This window comes from Rhinichthys klamathensis, unplaced genomic scaffold (assembly GCF_029890125.1).
Source record: "Rhinichthys klamathensis goyatoka isolate OS25496 unplaced genomic scaffold, OSU_Roscu_1.1 h1tg000643l_1, whole genome shotgun sequence".
Lineage (NCBI taxonomy): Eukaryota > Metazoa > Chordata > Actinopteri > Cypriniformes > Leuciscidae > Rhinichthys > Rhinichthys klamathensis.
In genome coordinates this window covers 131,629-155,255 of record NW_026607089.1, presented here as the reverse complement: position 1 = coordinate 155,255, position 23,627 = coordinate 131,629, and the positions used below count along the sequence as shown (strand labels likewise).

Below are 23,627 nucleotides of genomic sequence, written 5' to 3'. Positions count from 1 at the left end.
GAAGCACAGCTCTGATCCGCTCATGATCCGCCGCTGAGAGTGAGTGTGTGTGTGTGTGTGTGTGTGTGTGTGTGTGTGTGTGTGTGTGTGTGTGTGTGGTAACCCTTACTCCATCTGCATCTGCTCTGAGTTTGAGTCGCTTTAACAAACATCTTCACAAACACGGTGCGGTTTTCTGCTAAAATAAAAGCTTGATGGTTTAATCTTTGAAAATTAAGAAATTAAGACAGCCATGAATATTAGGATTGTAGTTATACAGTTGTAATATAAAATTATTTTTTTCTTAAATACTTTTATTTTACAGTAAAAAATTACTAAAGTAATTTTTCTTATTTTTTAGTACTATATATATTTTTAGAAGTAGTCATTATTATTATTATTACTTTATAACCATATTGATATATAATCACAAAATGCTGACCAGTTGTGCAGCCCTACTTAACAAACACTATGCTAGTATTTATGCATAGAACCTGGACTTTTTTTTTAACTTATAAGCAATGATTTTTACATTTAAACAAATATTACACAGAAATTAAATAACACTCACTTACTTTAGTATCTACAGTACATCCGGAAAATATTCACAGCGCTTCACTTTTTCCACATTTTGTTATGTTACAGCCTTATTCCAAAATGGATTAAATTCATTGGCACACCTATTTTTGGGGCAGTTTATCTTATTCTTCTTTGCAGAACCTCTCAAGCTCCATCAGGTTGGATGTGGAGCGTTGGTGCACAGCCATTTTCAGATCTTTCCAGAGATGTTCAATCGGGTTCAAGTCTGGGCTCTGGCTGGGCCATTCAAGGACATTCACAGAGCTGTCCCGTAGACACTCCTCTGTTATCTTGGGTGTGTGCTGAGGGTCGTTGTGCTGTTGGAAGATGAACCGTCGCCCCAGTCTGAGATCCAGAGCAGGTTTTCATCAGGGATGTCTCTGTACATTTATCTTTCCCTCGATCCTGACGAGTCGCCCAGTACCTAATCTTTCCCTCGATCCTGACGAGTCTCCCGGTTTCTCATCTTTCCCTCGATCCTGACGAGTCTCCCGGTTTCTCATCTTTCCCTCGATCCTGACGAGTCTCCCGGTTTCTCATCTTTCCCTCGATCCTGACGAGTCTCCCGGTTTCTCATCTTTCCCTCGACCCTGACGAGTCTCCCAGTTCCTCATCTTTCCCTCGATCCTGACGAGTCTCCCAGTTCCTCATCTTTCCCTCGATCCTGACGAGTTTCCCAGTCCTTCATCTTTCCCTCGATCCTGACGAGTCTCCCAGTTCCTCATCTTTCCCTCGATCCTGACGAGTCTCCCAGTTCCTCATCTTTCCCTCGATCCTGACGAGTCTCCCAGTTCCTCATCTTTCCCTCGATCCTGATGAGTTTCCCAGTCCTTCATCTTTCCCTCGATCCTGACGAGTCTCCCAGTTCCTCATCTTTCCCTCGATCCTGACGAGTCTCCCAGTTCCTCATCTTTCCCTCGATCCTGACGAGTCTCCCAGTTCCTCATCTTTCCCTCGACCCTGACGAGTCTCCCAGTTCCTCATCTTTCCCTCGATCCTGACGAGTCTCCCAGTACCTCATCTTTCCCTCGATCCTGACGAGTCTCCCAGTTCCTCATCTTTCCCTCGATCCTGACGAGTCTCCCAGTTCCTCATCTTTCCCTCGATCCTGACGAGTCCCCCAGTTCCTCATCTTTCCCTCGACCCTGACGAGTCTCCCAGTTCCTCATCTTTCCCTCGATCCTGACGAGTCTCCCAGTACCTCATCTTTCCCTCGATCCTGACGAGTCTCCCAGTTCCTCATCTTTCCCTCGACCCTGACGAGTCTCCCAGTTCCTCATCTTTCCCTCGACCCTGACGAGTCTCCCAGTTCCTCATCTTTCCTTCGATCCTGACGAGTTTCCCGGTTTCTCATCTTTCCCTCGACCCTGACGAGTCTCCCAGTTCCTCATCTTTCCTTCGATCCTGACGAGTCTCCCAGTTCCTCATCTTTCCCTCGATCCTGACTAGTCTCCCAGTTCCTCATCTTTCCCTCGATCCTGACGAGTCTCCCAGTTCCTCATCTTTCCCTCGATCCTGACGAGTCTCCCAGTTCCTCATCTTTCCCTCGATCCTGACTAGTCTCCCAGTCCCTCATCTTTCCCTCGATCCTGACGAGTCTCCCAGTTCCTCATCTTTCCTTCGATCCTGACGAGTCTCCCAGTTCCTCATCTTTCCCTCGATCCTGACGAGTCTCCCAGTTCCTCATCTTTCCCTCGACCCTGACGAGTCTCCCAGTTCCTCATCTTTCCCTCGATCCTGACGAGTCTCCCAGTTTCTCATCTTTCCCTCGACCCTGACGAGTCTCCCAGTTCCTCATCTTACCCTCGATCCTGACGAGTCTCCCAGTTCCTCATCTTTCCCTCGATCCTGACGAGTCTCCCAGTTCCTCATCTTTCCCTCGATCCTGACGAGTCTCCCAGTTCCTCATCTTTCCCTCGATCCTGACGAGTCTCCCAGTTCCTCATCTTACCCTCGATCCTGACGAGTCTCCCAGTTCCTCATCTTACCCTCGATTCTGACGAGTCTCCCAGTTCCTCATCTTTCCCTCGATCCTGACGAGTCTCCCAGTTCCTCATCTTTCCCTCGACCCTGACGAGTCTCCCAGTTCCTCATCTTTCCCTCGATCCTGACGAGTCTCCCAGTTCCTCATCTTTCCCTCGACCCTGATGAGTTTCCCGGTTTCTCATCTTTCCCTCGACCCTGACGAGTCTCCCAGTTCCTCATCTTTCCCTCGATCCTGACGAGTCTCCCAGTTCCTCATCTTTCCCTCGACCCTGATGAGTCTCCCAGTCCTTGCTGCTGTTAAACACCCCCACAGCTGATGCTGCTTCACTGTAGGGATGGTATTGGCCAGGTGATGAGAAGTGCCTGCTTTCCTTCAGACATGACGCTTGCCATTCAGGCCAAAGAGTTCAATCTTTGTTTCATCAGACCAAAGAATTTTGTTTCTCATGGTCTGAGAGTCCTTCAGGTGCCTTTTGGCAAACTCCGGGCGGGCTGTCATGAACTTTTTACTGAGGAGTGGCTTCCGCCTGATTGGTGGAGAGCTGCAGAGATGGTTGTTCTTCTGGAAGGTTTTCCTCTCTCCACAGAGAGAGCTCTGCCAGAGTGACCATTGGGTTCTGGGTCTCCTGCTTGACTGAGGCCCTTCTCCCCCGATAGCTCAGCTCTAGGAAGAGTCCTGGTGGTTCCACACTTCTTCCGTTTATGGATGATGGAGGCCACTGTGCTCATTGGGACCTTCAATGCTGCAGAAATGTTTCTGCACCCTTTCCCAGATCTGTGCCTCGAGACAATCCTGTTTCGGAGGTCTACAGACAATGCCTTGGACTTCATGGCTTGGTTTGTGCTCTGACATGCACTGTTAACTGTGGGACCTTATATAGACAGGTGTGTGCCTTTCCAAATCATGTCCAATCAACTGAATTTACCACAGGTGGACTCCAATCCAGTTGTAGAAACATCTCAAGGATAATCCGTGGAGACAGGATGCACTTGAGCTAAATTTTGAGTGTCATGTGATTTTTTTCGTTTTTATTTTAAATAAATTTGCAAAGATTTCAAACTATTTTTTTTTCACGTTGTCATTATGGGGTATTGTTTGTAGAATTTTTAGGAAAATAATTAATTTAATCCATTTTGGAATAAGGCTGTAACACAACAAAATGTGGAAAAAGTGAAGCGCTGTGAATACTTTCTGGATGCACTGTAACTGTTTAAAAAAATGTGTGGCATCTGAGATCAGAGAACGCTGGTCTGCTGTAGATCCGCCCTGTTTTCTGTCGGATCTCCATCAAATCCCATCAGCCATCAGGGTTCAGCTGACATCACATCGTCAGAGTCACACAGTGAAGAAGTCAAAGCTCCTTCATTCAAATGTCTTTTTCGATGTTTATACATGAGCTACAGTAAGTGTGTGTTTCCTTCAGGTCCTGTATCACCTGTTCGAGGAGTTTGCGCATGTGGGCGAGGTGACGGCGCTCGACATGTTTCTGGGCGTTGTGTGTTTCTTCGTGGTGTCGCTGGGCGGAGTGATGGTGGGCGGCGTGTACGGCGTTCTGGCGGCCTTCACCTCACGCTTCACGGCGCACACCCGTGTGATCGAGCCGCTCTTCGTCTTCGTCTACAGTTACATGGCGTATCTGTCTGCCGAGGTCTTCCACCTGTCCGGCATCATGGCGTGAGTCTGGCGTTCCCACTGCTAATGAGCCCAGAGTCTGTGCTTGTGTCTCACGCTGGAGTTTCTGTGCGGTTCTCAGGCTCATCGCGTGTGGCGTGGTGATGCGGCCCTACGTGGAGGCCAACATTTCCCACAAATCCTACACCACCATCAAGTACTTCCTGAAAATGTGGAGCAGCGTGAGCGAGACTCTGATCTTCATCTTCTTGGGCGTGTCGACGGTGGCCGGGCCGCACGCCTGGAACTGGACGTTTGTCACCATCACCATCGTCCTCTGTCTGCTTTCCAGGATTCTGGGTGAGCATCTCCTCATGCTACGCTAGTTAGAGTGAGCAGAAGAGACTCTTTCAGAAACATTAAAATTTTTTAATTATTCCAAACTTTTGAACAGTAGTGTGTATCTAACAGATACGTGTGATTGGTGTCTGACCCTAACCCTTGTACAAAACCTCCTAAAATTCTTTGAAAGTAGGGATAAGCCTTTATTGGCTTGTTTTGCGTATTTCCAGATATAATCTGTCTGTAAGCTGTGAGTTTTGTGTGTTGGTGTGTCGTGCAGGTGTGATCGGTTTAACGCACATCATTAATAAGTACCGCATGGTGAAGCTGAGTGGGAAGGATCAGTTCATTGTGGCTTACGGGGGCTTGAGGGGCGCGATCGCTTTCTCGCTGGCGTTCCTGCTGTCTAGTGATGACTTTCCCATGAAGGACATGTTTCTCACCGCCATCATCACCGTCATCTTCTTCACTGTGTTTGTGCAGGTGAGAGAATTGGACACTCACTCCCTTTAGCTGAAGAATATCCATCCAGTTGTAGGAAATACTGTAGCCGGTGGTTTCTGGCATTTCGGCTTCCGTCACGTGATCACCATCAACCTGCCGATGTTTTTTAGGGAATGACGATTCGACCCCTCGTTGACCTTCTGGCCGTCAAGAAGAGGAAACAAAGTAAAAGTTCAATAAATGAGGAGATTCACACTCAGGTAGTGTACCTGATCTCAAAGACTGAGAAACACGTGATGTAGGCTAGCCGAGAACTGCTCGGCTGGACGGTTAATGGATGATTAAAATGTTAAATGCTCCTGTTTTGTGTCTCCTGCAGTTTCTGGAACTTTTGCTAACTGGAATAGAGGGCGTGTGCGGACACTACGGACATCATCACTGGAGGGACAAGTGCGTTTCAGACCAGCATTGCAGGAAAAGTCCAGCTGAAACTGAAAATCTTGTCATTGTTTACTCTTTATCCTCATGTTGTGAATCAATGTTCACACTGCTTTTCCATACAGTGCCCAGATGCTCTCCAAAAAACATCAGAGTACCGATTTAGATTCTTAAATCCCAAGTACACGCAATTTGGTTTAATCTCCAAATGAGTTTTATGAACTGTGGAGGCCTTGATTCTCAGAAGCTTTGAACCGTGAATAACAACTTAAATTAGGTCTGTTGGCCTTCTTCTTTTGTACTCTACACAAAAACAATGCCAAACATAGTGATAATTAAAAATTTCAGCAAAAGAAAAAAATTCTGCAAAAAATGAATGTTCAGTTTTGGTCAAAATAGTTTTGAAGGCTGTTACGGCCAGCTCGTTTCGACCGTACATAAAGCGATACAAGTACAAGAAAATGACTTGCAAGAAGTTTTATTAGCTTACAACAAAAGTGTAAACAACTTAGGATAACAAAGTCTAGGGTTCAAAATCATAAGGGGACAAAATCATAATCCAGATGGGGAATAAGAAAAGGTTGGTATGGTCTGTAAACAAATATAAACGTCGCAAAAACAAGTGACTCCTCCAGAGGCTGCCAATCCCCTGGACGAAGTGGCGTGGAGAGGGTGGAATCCAAGGTTTTATCCTCTCCACAATCAAATCGAGAGCAGGTAACAGGGGTGTGCGATCTCCCACGCCCTCCTGAAGAACACCGCCCCCAGCAGGCGAGCAAGGGAAACGCAGGGTCGTAACAAGGCCAAAAACAGTGACGCTTTATTAGCGTTTATCTGATGTATTTATCTGTGTGCAGAAGACATAAGGGCGAGTAAATGATGCCAGGTGTTCACAGGCTGAACTCTTGTATTTCAGATCTTGTAAACTTTCTATTTTTTAATGCGTGTTCTTCTGCAGGCTGAATCGGTTTAATAAGCGTTACATCAAGCGGTGTCTAATCACTGGAGAGCGATCGCAGGAACCGCAGCTCATCTCCTTCTACAATAAGATGGAGCTCAAACAGGCCATGATGCTGCTGGAGAGCAACAGTTCAGCCAGTCTGAGCACTGCAGTGGCCATACCGTGAGTTTCCACACACTCCTCACACTCGTCACACTGCACACGCTCACATCACACTCCTCACACTGCACACATTCCTCACGCTCCTCACACTCCACACACTCCTCACACTGCACACATTCCTCACGCTCCTCACACTCCACACACTCCTCACACTGCACACATTCCTCACGCTCCTCACACTCCACACACTCCTCACACTCGTCACACTGCACACACTCCTCACACTCGTCACACTGCACACGCTCACATCACACTCCTCACACTGCACACACTCCTCACAATGCACACGCTTACATCACACTCCTCACACTGCACACACTGCACACACTCGTCACACTGCACACGCTCACATCACACTCCTCACACTGCACACACTGCACACACTCCTCACAATGCACACGCTCACATCACACTCCTCACAATGCACACGCTCACATCACACTCCTCACACTGCACACGCTCACATCACACTACTCACACTGCACACGCTCACATCACACTACTCACACTGCACACGCTCACATCACACTCCTCACACTGCACACACTCACATTACGCTCCTCACACTGCACACACTCACATTACGCTCCTCACACTGCACACGCTCCTCACACTGCACACGCTCACATTACGCTCCTCACACTGCACACGCTCCTCACACTGCACACACTCACATTACGCTCCTCACACTGCACACACTCACATTACGCTCCTCACACTGCACACGCTCACATCACGTTCCTCACACTGCACACACTCACATTACGCTCCTCACACTGCACACACTCACATTACGCTCCTCACACTGCACACGCTCCTCACACTGCACACGCTCCTCACACTGCACACGCTCACATTACGCTCCTCACACTGCACACGCTCACATCACACTCCTCACACTGCACACACTCACATCACACTACTCACACTGCACACGCTCACATCACGTTCCTCACACTGCACACACTCACATTACGCTCCTCACACTGCACACACTCACATTACGCTCCTCACACTGCACACACTCCTCACACTGCACACGCTCACATCACACTCCTCACACTGCACACACTCACATCACACTACTCACACTGCACATGCTCACATCACGTTCCTCACACTGCACACGCTCCTCACACTGCACACGCTCACATTACGCTCCTCACACTGCACACACTCACATCACACTACTCACACTGCACACGCTCACATGACGTTCCTCACACTGCACACACTCACATTACGCTCCTCACACTGCACACGCTCCTCACACTGCACACGCTCCTCACACTGCACACGCTCACATTACGCTCCTCACACTGCACACGCTCACATCACACTCCTCACACTGCACACACTCACATCACACCACTCACACTGCACACGCTCACATCACGTTCCTCACACTGCACACACTCACATTACGCTCCTCACACTGCACACACTCACATTACGCTCCTCACACTGCACACGCTCCTCACACTGCACACGCTCACATCACACTCCTCACACTGCACACACTCACATCACACTACTCACACTGCACATGCTCACATCACGCTCCTCACACTGCACACGCTCCTCACACTGCACACGCTCACATCACACTCCTCACACTGCACACACTCACATCACACTACTCACACTGCACATGCTCACATCACGTTCCTCACACTGCACACACTCACATTACGCTCCTCACACTGCACACACTCACATTACGCTCCTCACACTGCACACGCTCCTCACACTGCACACGCTCCTCACACTGCACACGCTCACATTACGCTCCTCACACTGCACACGCTCACATCACACTCCTCACACTGCACACACTCACATCACACCACTCACACTGCACACGCTCACATCACGTTCCTCACACTGCACACACTCACATTACGCTCCTCACACTGCACACACTCACATTACGCTCCTCACACTGCACACGCTCCTCACACTGCACACGCTCACATCACACTCCTCACACTGCACACACTCACATCACACTACTCACACTGCACATGCTCACATCACGCTCCTCACACTGCACACGCTCCTCACACTGCACACGCTCACATCACACTCCTCACACTGCACACACTCACATCACACTACTCACACTGCACATGCTCACATCACGTTCCTCACACTGCACACACTCACATTACGCTCCTCACACTGCACACACTCACATTACGCTCCTCACACTGCACACGCTCCTCACACTGCACACGCTCACATCACACTCCTCACACTGCACACACTCACATTACGCTACTCACACTGCACACACTCACATTACGCTACTCACACTGCACACACTCACATTACGCTACTCACACTGCACACACTCACATTACGCTACTCACACTGCACACACTCACATTACGCTCCTCACACTGCACACACTCACATCACGTTCCTCACACTGCACACGCTCCTCACACTGCACACGCTCACATCACGCTCCTCACACTGCACACACTCACATCACACTACTCACACTGCACACGCTCACATCACGTTCCTCACACTGCACACACTCACATTACGCTACTCACACTGCACACACTCACATTACGCTACTCACACTGCACACACTCACATTACGCTACTCACACTGCACACACTCACATTACGCTACTCACACTGCACACACTCACATTACGCTCCTCACACTGCACACGCTCCTCACACTGCACACGCTCACATCACACTCCTCACACTGCACACACTCACATCACACTACTCACACTGCACACACTCACATCACACTACTCACACTGCACACGCTCACATCACACTCCTCACATTGCACACACTCACATCACACTACTCACACTGCACACGCTCACATCACGTTCTTCACACTGCACACACTCACATTACGCTCCTCACACTGCACACACTCACATCACACGCTCACCTCACACTGCACACGCTCACATCACACGCTCACCTCACACTGCACACGCTCACATCACACGCTCACCTCACACTCCTCACACTGCACACACTCACATAACGCTCCTCACACTGCACACGCTCACATTACGCTCCTCACACTGCACACGCTCACATCACACTCCTCACACTGCACACGCTCACATCACACTCCTCACACTGCACATACTCACATTACGCTCCTCACACTGCACACACTCACATTACGCTCCTCACACTGCACACACTCACATCACACTCCTCACACTGCACACACTCACATCACACTACTCACACTGCACACGCTCACATCACACTCCTCACACTGCACACGCTCACATCACACTACTCACACTGCACACGCTCACATCACGTTCCTCACACTGCACACACTCACATTACGCTCCTCACACTGCACACACTCACATAACGCTCCTCACACTGCACATACTCACATTACGCTCCTCACACTGCACACACTCACATTACGCTCCTCACACTGCACACACTCACATCACACTCCTCACACTGCACACACTCACATCACACTACTCACACTGCACACGCTCACATCACACTCCTCACACTGCACACGCTCACATCACGTTCCTCACACTGCACACACTCACATTACGCTCCTCACACTGCACACGCTCACATCACACTCCTCACACTGCACACGCTCACATCACACGCTCACCTCACACTCCTCACACTGCACACGCTCACATCACACGCTCACCTCACACTCCTCACACTGCACACACTCACATAACGCTCCTCACACTGCACACGCTCACATCACACTACTCACACTGCACACGCTCACATCGCGTTCCTCACACTGCACACACTCACATTACGCTCCTCACACTGCACACGCTCACATCACACTCCTCACACTGCACACGCTCACATCACACGCTCACCTCACACTCCTCACACTGCACACGCTCACATCACACTACTCACACTGCACACACTCACATTACGCTCCTCACACTGCACACGCTCACATCACACTCCTCACACTGCACACGCTCACATCACACGCTCACCTCACACTCCTCACACTGCACACACTCACATAACGCTCCTCACACTGCACACGTTCACATCACACTCCTCACACTGCACACACTCCTCACACTGCTCGCACTCCTCACACTGCACACACTCCTCACACTGCACACGCTCACATCACGCTCCTCACACTGCACACGCTCACATCACGTTCCTCACACTCCCATCACACTCTTCACACTGCACACGTTCACATAACGCTCCTCACACTGCACACACTCACATAACGCTCCTCACACTGCACACGTTCACATAACGCTCCTCACACTGCACACACTCACATAACGCTCCTCACACTGCACACACTCACATAACGCTCCTCACACTGCACACACTCACATAATGCTCCTCACACTGCACACACTCACATAACGCTCCTCACACTGCACACGCTCACATCACACTCCTCACACTGCACACGCTCACATCACACGCTCACCTCACACTCCTCACACTGCACACACTCACATAACGCTCCTCACACTGCACACACTCACATTACGCTCCTCACACTGCACACACTCACATTACTCTCCTCACACTGCACACACTCACATTACGCTACTCACACTGCACACACTCACATCACGTTCTTCACACTGCACACACTCACATTACGCTCCTCACACTGCACACGCTCACATCACACGCTCACATAATGCTCCTCACACTGCACACGCTCACATTACGCTCCTCACACTGCACACGCTCACATCACGTTCTTCACACTGCACACACTCACATTACGCTCCTCACACTGCACACGCTCACATCACACGCTCACATAATGCTCCTCACACTGCACACGCTCACATTACGCTCCTCACACTGCACACGCTCACATCACACTCCTCACACTGCACACGCTCACATCACACTCCTCACACTGCACACGCTCACCTCACACTCCTCACACTGCACACACTCACATAACGCTCCTCACACTGCACACACTCACATTACGCTCCTCACACTGCACACACTCACATTACACTCCTCACACTGCACACACTCACATCAAACTCCTCACACTGCACACACTCACATCACACTACTCACACTGCACACGCTCACATCACACTCCTCACACTGCACACACTCACATCACACTACTCACACTGCACACGCTCACATCACGTTCCTCACACTGCACACACTCACATTACGCTCCTCACACTGCACACGCTCACATCACACTCCTCACACTGCACACGCTCACATCACACGCTCACCTCACACTCCTCACACTGCACACACTCACATAACGCTCCTCACACTGCACACGTTCACATCACACTCCTCACACTGCACACACTCCTCACACTGCACGCACTCCTCACACTGCACACACTCCTCACACTGCACACGCTCACATCACGCTCCTCACACTGCACACGCTCACATCACGTTCCTCACACTCACATCACACTCTTCACACTGCACACGTTCACATAACGCTCCTCACACTGCACACACTCACATAACGCTCCTCACACTGCACACACTCACATAACGCTCCTCACACTGCACACACTCACATAACGCTCCTCACACTGCACACACTCACATAAAGCTCCTCACACTGCACACGTTCACATCACACTCCTCACACTGCACACGCTCACATCACACTCCTCACACTGCACGCACTCCTCACACTGCACACACTCCTCACACTGCACACGCTCACATCACGCTCCTCACACTGCACACGCTCACATCACGCTCCTCACACTGCACACTGAACACCATCACCTAACGCTCCTCACACTGCATACGCTCGCATCACACGCTCACCTCACGCTCCTCACACTGCACACGCTCCTCACACTGCACACGCTACTCACACTGCACACGCTCACATCACACGCTCACCTCACACTCCTCACACTGCACACGCTCACATCACACGCTCACATCACACTCCTCACACTGCACACGCTCACCTCACACTCCTCACACTGCACACACTCACATAACGCTCCTCACACTGCACGCACTCCTCACACTGCACGCACTCCTCACACTGCACACACTCCTCACACTCCTCTCACTGCACACGCTCACATCACACTCCTCACACTGCACACGCTCACATCACACTCCTCACACTGCACACACTCCTCACACTGCACACGCTCACATCACACTCCTCACACTGCACACGCTCACATCACACTCCTCACACTGCACACACTCCTCACACACTGCACACGCTCACATCACACTCCTCACACTGCACACGCTCACATCACACTCCTCTCACTGCACACACTCCTCACACACTGCACACGCTCACATCACACTCCTCACACTGCACACGCTCACATCACACTCCTCTCACTGCACACACTCCTCACACACTGTGTCATTAATTCATCTTTGTCTCTAGGATACGTACCAAAAACCTTTAAACTGGCTATGATAAAACCGCTTGTTAAAAAACCACAACTTGATCCTACAGAATTAGTCAATTACAGGCCGATCTTGAATCTGCCTTTTCTGTCAAAGATATTAGAAAAAGCAGTATCTTCACAACTATGTTCCTTTCTAGAAAGAAATGATATCTGCGAGGATTTTCAGTCCGGATTTAGACCGTACCATAGTACTGAGACCGCTCTCATTAGAGTCACAAATGATTTGCTCTTATCATCCGATCGTGGTTGTATCTCTCTATTAGTGTTACTCGATCTTAGTGCTGCATTTGACACCATTGACCACAACATTCTTTTAAATAGACTAGAAAACTATGTTGGCATTAGTGGAATTGCATTAGCATGGTTTAAATCATACTTAACTGACCGTTATCAGTTTGTAGCAGTAAATGAAGAGATGTCTTATCGATCACAAGTTCAGTATGGCGTACCACAAGGCTCAGTACTAGGACCGCTGCTGTTCACTCTGTACATGCTACCATTAGGAGATATCATTAGGAAACATGGAGTTAGCTTTCACTGTTATGCCGATGATACTCAGCTGTATATTTCTTCAAAACCCAACGAAACTTACCAATTCACAAAATTAACGGAATGCATAGCTGATATAAAAAATTGGATGACTAGTAATTTCCTACTACGAAATTCTGAAAAGACAGAGATTCTAATTATTGGACAAAAAACTTCCACACGTAATAACCCAGAATACTGTCTAACACTTAATGGCTGCTCTGTCAAGTCTTCGTCGTCGGTTAGGAACCTGGGTGTGCTATTTGATACCAACCTTTCTTTTGAAAGCCACGTGTCTAGTATCTGTAAAACTGCATTTTTCCATCTTAAAAATATATCTAAATTACGCCATATGCTCTCATTGGGAAATGCGGAACAATTAGTCCATGCGTTCATGACCTCAAGGCTAGATTATTGTAATGCTCTACTGGGTGGTTGGCCTGCACGCTTAATAAACAAACTACAGCTAGTTCAAAACGCCGCAGCTCGAGTTCTTACCAGAACCAGGAAATATGACCATATTAGCCCGGTTCTGTCAACACTGCATTGGCTCCCTATTAAACATCGTATAAATTTTAAAATATTGTTGATTACCTACAAAGCACTAAATGGTTTAGCTCCCAGTGCTTGAGCGAGCTCTTAACGCATTATAGTCCTTCACGTCTATTGCGATCTCAAAATTTCGGCCAGTTGATAATACCTAGAATATCTAAATCGACTGCAGGCGGTAGATCCTTTTCCTATTTAGCACCAAAACTTTGGAACAGTCTTCCTACCATTGTCCGGGAAGCAGACACACTCTGTCAGTTCAAAGCTAGACTAAAAACACATCTCTTTGACCTAGCATACACATAATACATTATAGACTTCTATAAATTCAATGTTAGGCTGCATAGATTAGGTCAGCCGGAACTGGGAACACTTCCCTTAAATCTTGATGTACTCGCTACATCATAAGAAGAATGGCATCTACGCTAATATTAGTGTCTTTGTTTATCCCGAGGTTTTCCCGCAGCCTGCCGGATCCAGGCCGTATCCAGATCTGACGAAGGAGATTCGCCTGGACCCGATGACAATGCAGTGCTGAAGTATCCACTATCCTCTCCCTATGGAGGATCCCTTTCCCACTCTACAGATAAAGCGTTGTGAATTCCGACTCGCGTACCCCGAAGTGATAAAATAAAACAAAATTCTGTATCAAAATTTATAGGCAAGAAAGTAGTTTGTTTAGGCTGGGTTGTATGAATTACAAACCTGCGCACATATTTTAAAAAGCACATAACTATAGAATTCTGAATGAGCATGTGAACGCCGTCAGCGTTAATCACAGGTTCGCGTTTAAAGTCTGATCATTTCGACGGAGGTGAATCAATCAAAGTTAACTTTAGCTGGAAGTAACATTATTCAAGAACCGCTATAACGCCAAAACAATCTGTTACCTTAAATTATATGTTTATATCTGTAAAGCTGCTTTGAAACAATCCATTGTTAAAACCGCTATATAAATGAAGATGACTTGACTTGACTTGACACTCCTCACACTGCACACGCTCACATCACACTCCTTACACTGCACACACTCCTTACACTGCACACGCTCACATCACACTCCTTACACTGCACACACTCCTCACACTGCACACGCTCACATCACACTCCTTACACTGCACACACTCCTCACACTGCACACGCTCACATCACACTCCTTACACTGCACACACTCCTCACACTGCACACGCTCACATCACACTCCTTACACTGCACACACTCCTCACACTGCACACGCTCACATCACACTCCTCACACTGCACACGCTCACATCACACTCATTACACTGCACACACTCCTCACACTGCACACGCTCACATCACACTCCTTACACTGCACACACTCCTTACACTGCACACGCTCACATCACACTCCTTACACTGCACACACTCCTCACACTGCACACGCTCACATCACACTCCTTACACTGCACACACTCCTCACACTGCACACGCTCACATCACACTCCTTACACTGCACACACTCCTTACACTGCACACGCTCACATCACACTCCTTACACTGCACACACTCCTTACACTGCACACGCTCACATCACACTCCTTACACTGCACACACTCCTCACACTGCACACGCTCACATCACACTCCTTACACTGCACACACTCCTCACACTGCACACGCTCACATCACACTCCTTACACTGCACACACTCCTCACACTGCACACGCTCACATCACACTCCTTACACTGCACACACTCCTCACACTGCACACGCTCACATCACACTCCTCACACTGCACACGCTCACATCACACTCCTTACACTGCACACACTCCTCACACTGCACACGCTCACATCACACTCCTTACACTGCACACACTCCTTACACTGCACACGCTCACATCACACTCCTTACACTGCACACACTCCTCACACTGCACACGCTCACATCACACTCCTTACACTGCACACACTCCTCACACTGCACACGCTCACATCACACTCCTTACACTGCACACACTCCTTACACTGCACACGCTCACATCACACTCCTTACACTGCACACACTCCTCACACTGCACACGCTCACATCACACTCCTTACACTGCACACACTCCTTACACTGCACACGCACACATCACACTCCTTACACTGCACACACTCCTCACACTGCACACGCTCACATCACACTCCTTACACTGCACACACTCCTCACACTGCACACGCTCACATCACACTCCTCACACTGCACACACTCCTCACACTGCACACGCTCACATCACACTCCTTACACTGCACACACTCCTCACACTGCACACGCTCACATCACACTCCTCACACTGCACACACTCCTCACACTGCACACGCTCACATCACACTCCTTACACTGCACACACTCCTCACACTGCACACGCTCACATTACGCTCCTCACACTGCACACCCTTACATCACACTCCTTACACTGCACACACTCCTCACACTGCACACGCTCACATCACACTCCTCACACTGCACACACTCACATTACGCTCCTCACACTGCACACCCTTACATCACACTCCTCTCACTGCACACGCTCCTCACACTGCACACGCTTACATCACACTCCTCACACTGCACACGCTCCTCACACTGCACACGCTCACATCACACTCCTCACACTGCACACGCTCCTCACACTGCACACGCTCACATCACACTCCTCACACTGCACACACTCCTCACACTGCACACGCTCACATCACACTCCTCACACTGCACACGCTCCTCACACTGCACACGCTCACATCACACTCCTCACACTGCACACACTCACATTACGCTCCTCACACTGCACACCCTTACATCACACTCCTCTCACTGCACACGCTCCTCACACTGCACACGCTCACATCACACTCCTCACACTGCACACGCTCACATCACACTCCTCACACTGCACACACTCACATTACGCTCCTCACACTGCACACCCTTACATCACACTCCTCACACTGCACACACTCCTCACACTGCACACGCTCACATCACACTCCTCACACTGCACACGCTCACATCACACTCCTCACACTGCACACACTCACATTACGCTCCTCACACTGCACACCCTTACATCACACTCCTCACACTCCTCACACTGCACACGCTCACATCACACTCCTCACACTGCACACGCTCCTCACACTGCACACGCTCACATCACACTCCTCACACTGCACACGCTCCTCACACTGCACACGCTCACATCACACTCCTCACACTGCACACGCTCCTCACACTGCACACGCTCACATCACACTCCTCACACTGCACACATTTCTCACACTGCACACGCTCACATCACACTCCTCACACTGCACACGCTCCTCACACTGCACACGCTCACATCACACTCCTCACACTGCACACGCTCCTCACACTGCACACGCTCACATCACACTCCTCACACTGCACACGCTCCTCACACTGCACACGCTCACATCACACTCCTCACACTGCACACGCTCACATCACACTCCTTACACTGCACACGCTCACATCACACTCCTCACACTGCACACGCTCACATCACACTCCTTACACTGCACACGCTCACATCACGCTCCTCACACTGCACACGCTCCTCACACTGCACACGCTCACATCACACTCCTCACACTGCACACACTCACATCACACTCCTTACACTGCACACACTCACATCACGCTCCTCACACTGCACACGCTCCTCACACTGCACACGCTCACATCACACTCCTTACACTGCACACACTCCTCACACTGCACACGCTCACATCACACTCCTCACACTGCACACACTCACATCACACTCCTTACACTGCACACGCTCACATCACGCTCCTCACACTGCACACGCTCCTCACACTGCACACGCTCACATCACACTCCTCACACTGCACACACTCACATCACACTCCTTACACTGCACACACTCACATCACGCTCCTCACACTGCACACGCTCCTCACACTGCACACGCTCACATCACACTCCTTACACTGCACACACTCCTCACACTGCACACGCTCACATCACACTCCTCACACTGCACACACTCACATTACGCTCCTCACACTGCACACGCTCCTCACACTGCACACGCTCACATCACACTCCTTACACTGCACACACTCCTCACACTGCACACGCTCACATCACACTCCTTACACTGCACACACTCCTTACACTGCACACGCTCACATCACACTCCTCACACTGCACACGCTCCTCACACTGCACACGCTCACATCACACTCCTCACACTGCACACGCTCACATCACACTCCTTACACTGCACACGCTCACATCACACTCCTCACACTGCACACGCTCCTCACACTGCACACGCTCACATCACACTCCTCACACTGCACACGCTCCTCACACTGCACACGCTCACATCACACTCCTCACACTGCACAGGCTCCTCACACTGCACACGCTCACATCACACTCCTCACACTGCACACGTTCCTCACACTGCACACGCTCACATCACACTCCTCACACTGCACACGCTCACATCACACTCCTCACACTACACACGCTCACATCACACTCCTTACACTGCACACACTCCTTACACTGCACACGCTCACATCACGTTCCTCACACTGCACACACTCACATTACGCTCCTCACACTGCACACGCTCACATCACACTCCTCACACTGCACACGCTCACATCACACGCTCACCTCACACTCCTCACACTGCACACACTCACATAACGCTCCTCACACTGCACACGTTCACATCACACTCCTCACACTGCACACACTCCTCACACTGCACGCACTCCTCACACTGCACACACTCCTCACACTGCACACGCTCACATCACGCTCCTCACACTGCACACGCTCACATCACGTTCCTCACACTCACATCACACTCTTCACACTGCACACGTTCACATAACGCTCCTCACACTGCACACACTCACATAACGCTCCTCACACTGCACACACTCACATAACGCTCCTCACACTGCACACACTCACATAACGCTCCTCACACTGCACACACTCACATAAAGCTCCTCACACTGCACACGTTCACATCACACTCCTCACACTGCACACGCTCACATCACACTCCTCACACTGCACGCACTCCTCACACTGCACACACTCCTCACACTGCACACGCTCACATCACGCTCCTCACACTGCACACGCTCACATCACGCTCCTCACACTGCACACTGAACACCATCACCTAACGCTCCTCACACTGCATACGCTCGCATCACACGCTCACCTCACGCTCCTCACACTGCACACGCTCCTCACACTGCACACGCTACTCACACTGCACACGCTCACATCACACGCTCACCTCACACTCCTCACACTGCACACGCTCACATCACACGCTCACATCACACTCCTCACACTGCACACGCTCACCTCACACTCCTCACACTGCACACACTCACATAACGCTCCTCACACTGCACGCACTCCTCACACTGCACGCACTCCTCACACTGCACACACTCCTCACACTCCTCTCACTGCACACGCTCACATCACACTCCTCACACTGCACACGCTCACATCACACTCCTCACACTGCACACACTCCTCACACTGCACACGCTCACATCACACTCCTCACACTGCACACGCTCACATCACACTCCTCACACTGCACACACTCCTCACACACTGCACACGCTCACATCACACTCCTCACACTGCACACGCTCACATCACACTCCTCTCACTGCACACACTCCTCACACACTGCACACGCTCACATCACACTCCTCACACTGCACACGCTCACATCACACTCCTCTCACTGCACACACTCCTCACACACTGTGTCATTAATTCATCTTTGTCTCTAGGATACGTACCAAAAACCTTTAAACTGGCTATGATAAAACCGCTTGTTAAAAAACCACAACTTGATCCTACAGAATTAGTCAATTACAGGCCGATCTTGAATCTGCCTTTTCTGTCAAAGATATTAGAAAAAGCAGTATCTTCACAACTATGTTCCTTTCTAGAAAGAAATGATATCTGCGAGGATTTTCAGTCCGGATTTAGACCGTACCATAGTACTGAGACCGCTCTCATTAGAGTCACAAATGATTTGCTCTTATCATCCGATCGTGGTTGTATCTCTCTATTAGTGTTACTCGATCTTAGTGCTGCATTTGACACCATTGACCACAACATTCTTTTAAATAGACTAGAAAACTATGTTGGCATTAGTGGAATTGCATTAGCATGGTTTAAATCATACTTAACTGACCGTTATCAGTTTGTAGCAGTAAATGAAGAGATGTCTTATCGATCACAAGTTCAGTATGGCGTACCACAAGGCTCAGTACTAGGACCGCTGCTGTTCACTCTGTACATGCTACCATTAGGAGATATCATTAGGAAACATGGAGTTAGCTTTCACTGTTATGCCGATGATACTCAGCTGTATATTTCTTCAAAACCCAACGAAACTTACCAATTCACAAAATTAACGGAATGCATAGCTGATATAAAAAATTGGATGACTAGTAATTTCCTACTACGAAATTCTGAAAAGACAGAGATTCTAATTATTGGACAAAAAACTTCCACACGTAATAACCCAGAATACTGTCTAACACTTAATGGCTGCTCTGTCAAGTCTTCGTCGTCGGTTAGGAACCTGGGTGTGCTATTTGATACCAACCTTTCTTTTGAAAGCCACGTGTCTAGTATCTGTAAAACTGCATTTTTCCATCTTAAAAATATATCTAAATTACGCCATATGCTCTCATTGGGAAATGCGGAACAATTAGTCCATGCGTTCATGACCTCAAGGCTAGATTATTGTAATGCTCTACTGGGTGGTTGGCCTGCACGCTTAATAAACAAACTACAGCTAGTTCAAAACGCCGCAGCTCGAGTTCTTACCAGAACCAGGAAATATGACCATATTAGCCCGGTTCTGTCAACACTGCATTGGCTCCCTATTAAACATCGTATAAATTTTAAAATATTGTTGATTACCTACAAAGCACTAAATGGTTTAGCTCCCAGTGCTTGAGCGAGCTCTTAACGCATTATAGTCCTTCACGTCTATTGCGATCTCAAAATTTCGGCCAGTTGATAATACCTAGAATATCTAAATCGACTGCAGGCGGTAGATCCTTTTCCTATTTAGCACCAAAACTTTGGAACAGTCTTCCTACCATTGTCCGGGAAGCAGACACACTCTGTCAGTTCAAAGCTAGACTAAAAACACATCTCTTTGACCTAGCATACACATAATACATTATAGACTTCTATAAATTCAATGTTAGGCTGCATAGATTAGGTCAGCCGGAACTGGGAACACTTCCCTTAAATCTTGATGTACTCGCTACATCATAAGAAGAATGGCATCTACGCTAATATTAGTGTCTTTGTTTATCCCGAGGTTTTCCCGCAGCCTGCCGGATCCAGGCCGTATCCAGATCTGACGAAGGAGATTCGCCTGGACCCGATGACAATGCAGTGCTGAAGTATCCACTATCCTCTCCCTATGGAGGATCCCTTTCCCACTCTACAGATAAAGCGTTGTGAATTCCGACTCGCGTACCCCGAAGTGATAAAATAAAACAAAATTCTGTATCAAAATTTATAGGCAAGAAAGTAGTTTGTTTAGGCTGGGTTGTATGAATTACAAACCTGCGCACATATTTTAAAAAGCACATAACTATAGAATTCTGAATGAGCATGTGAACGCCGTCAGCGTTAATCACAGGTTCGCGTTTAAAGTCTGATCATTTCGACGGAGGTGAATCAATCAAAGTTAACTTTAGCTGGAAGTAACATTATTCAAGAACCGCTATAACGCCAAAACAATCTGTTACCTTAAATTATATGTTTATATCTGTAAAGCTGCTTTGAAACAATCCATTGTTAAAACCGCTATATAAATGAAGATGACTTGACTTGACTTGACACTCCTCACACTGCACACGCTCACATCACACTCCTTACACTGCACACACTCCTTACACTGCACACGCTCACATCACACTCCTTACACTGCACACACTCCTCACACTGCACACGCTCACATCACACTCCTTACACTGCACACACTCCTCACACTGCACACGCTCACATCACACTCCTTACACTGCACACACTCCTCACACTGCACACGCTCACATCACACTCCTTACACTGCACACACTCCTCACACTGCACACGCTCACATCACACTCCTCACACTGCACACGCTCACATCACACTCATTACACTGCACACACTCCTCACACTGCACACGCTCACATCACACTCCTTACACTGCACACACTCCTTACACTGCACACGCTCACATCACACTCCTTACACTGCACACACTCCTCACACTGCACACGCTCACATCACACTCCTTACACTGCACACACTCCTCACACTGCACACGCTCACATCACACTCCTTACACTGCACACACTCCTTACACTGCACACGCTCACATCACACTCCTTACACTGCACACACTCCTTACACTGCACACGCTCACATCACACTCCTTACACTGCACACACTCCTCACACTGCACACGCTCACATCACACTCCTTACACTGCACACACTCCTCACACTGCACACGCTCACATCACACTCCTTACACTGCACACACTCCTCACACTGCACACGCTCACATCACACTCCTTACACTGCACACACTCCTCACACTGCACACGCTCACATCACACTCCTCACACTGCACACGCTCACATCACACTCCTTACACTGCACACACTCCTCACACTGCACACGCTCACATCACACTCCTTACACTGCACACACTCCTTACACTGCACACGCTCACATCACACTCCTTACACTGCACACACTCCTCACACTGCACACGCTCACATCACACTCCTTACACTGCACACACTCCTCACACTGCACACGCTCACATCACACTCCTTACACTGCACACACTCCTTACACTGCACACGCTCACATCACACTCCTTACACTGCACACACTCCTCACACTGCACACGCTCACATCACACTCCTTACACTGCACACACTCCTTACACTGCACACGCACACATCACACTCCTTACACTGCACACACTCCTCACACTGCACACGCTCACATCACACTCCTTACACTGCACACACTCCTCACACTGCACACGCTCACATCACACTCCTCACACTGCACACACTCCTCACACTGCACACGCTCACATCACACTCCTTACACTGCACACACTCCTCACACTGCACACGCTCACATCACACTCCTCACACTGCACACACTCCTCACACTGCACACGCTCACATCACACTCCTTACACTGCACACACTCCTCACACTGCACACGCTCACATTACGCTCCTCACACTGCACACCCTTACATCACACTCCTTACACTGCACACACTCCTCACACTGCACACGCTCACATCACACTCCTCACACTGCACACACTCACATTACGCTCCTCACACTGCACACCCTTACATCACACTCCTCTCACTGCACACGCTCCTCACACTGCACACGCTTACATCACACTCCTCACACTGCACACGCTCCTCACACTGCACACGCTCACATCACACTCCTCACACTGCACACGCTCCTCACACTGCACACGCTCACAT

General features: G+C 49.3%; 1 protein-coding gene across 2 annotated transcripts in view; it reads left to right on the top strand.

Moving 5' to 3' along the window:
• Positions 1-23,627, top strand: part of slc9a1b (solute carrier family 9 member A1b) — a 44,072-nt gene that overhangs the window by 14,842 nt on the left and 5,603 nt on the right. For both annotated transcript variants that reach the window (XM_056241443.1, XM_056241442.1), the window contains exons 3-8: positions 3,969-4,219; positions 4,299-4,516; positions 4,779-4,981; positions 5,113-5,202; positions 5,322-5,392; positions 6,339-6,503. In XM_056241443.1, the coding sequence (XP_056097418.1) occupies positions 3,969-4,219; positions 4,299-4,516; positions 4,779-4,981; positions 5,113-5,202; positions 5,322-5,392; positions 6,339-6,503 (998 nt within the window). The remainder of the gene's footprint in view (positions 1-3,968; positions 4,220-4,298; positions 4,517-4,778; positions 4,982-5,112; positions 5,203-5,321; positions 5,393-6,338; positions 6,504-23,627) is intronic.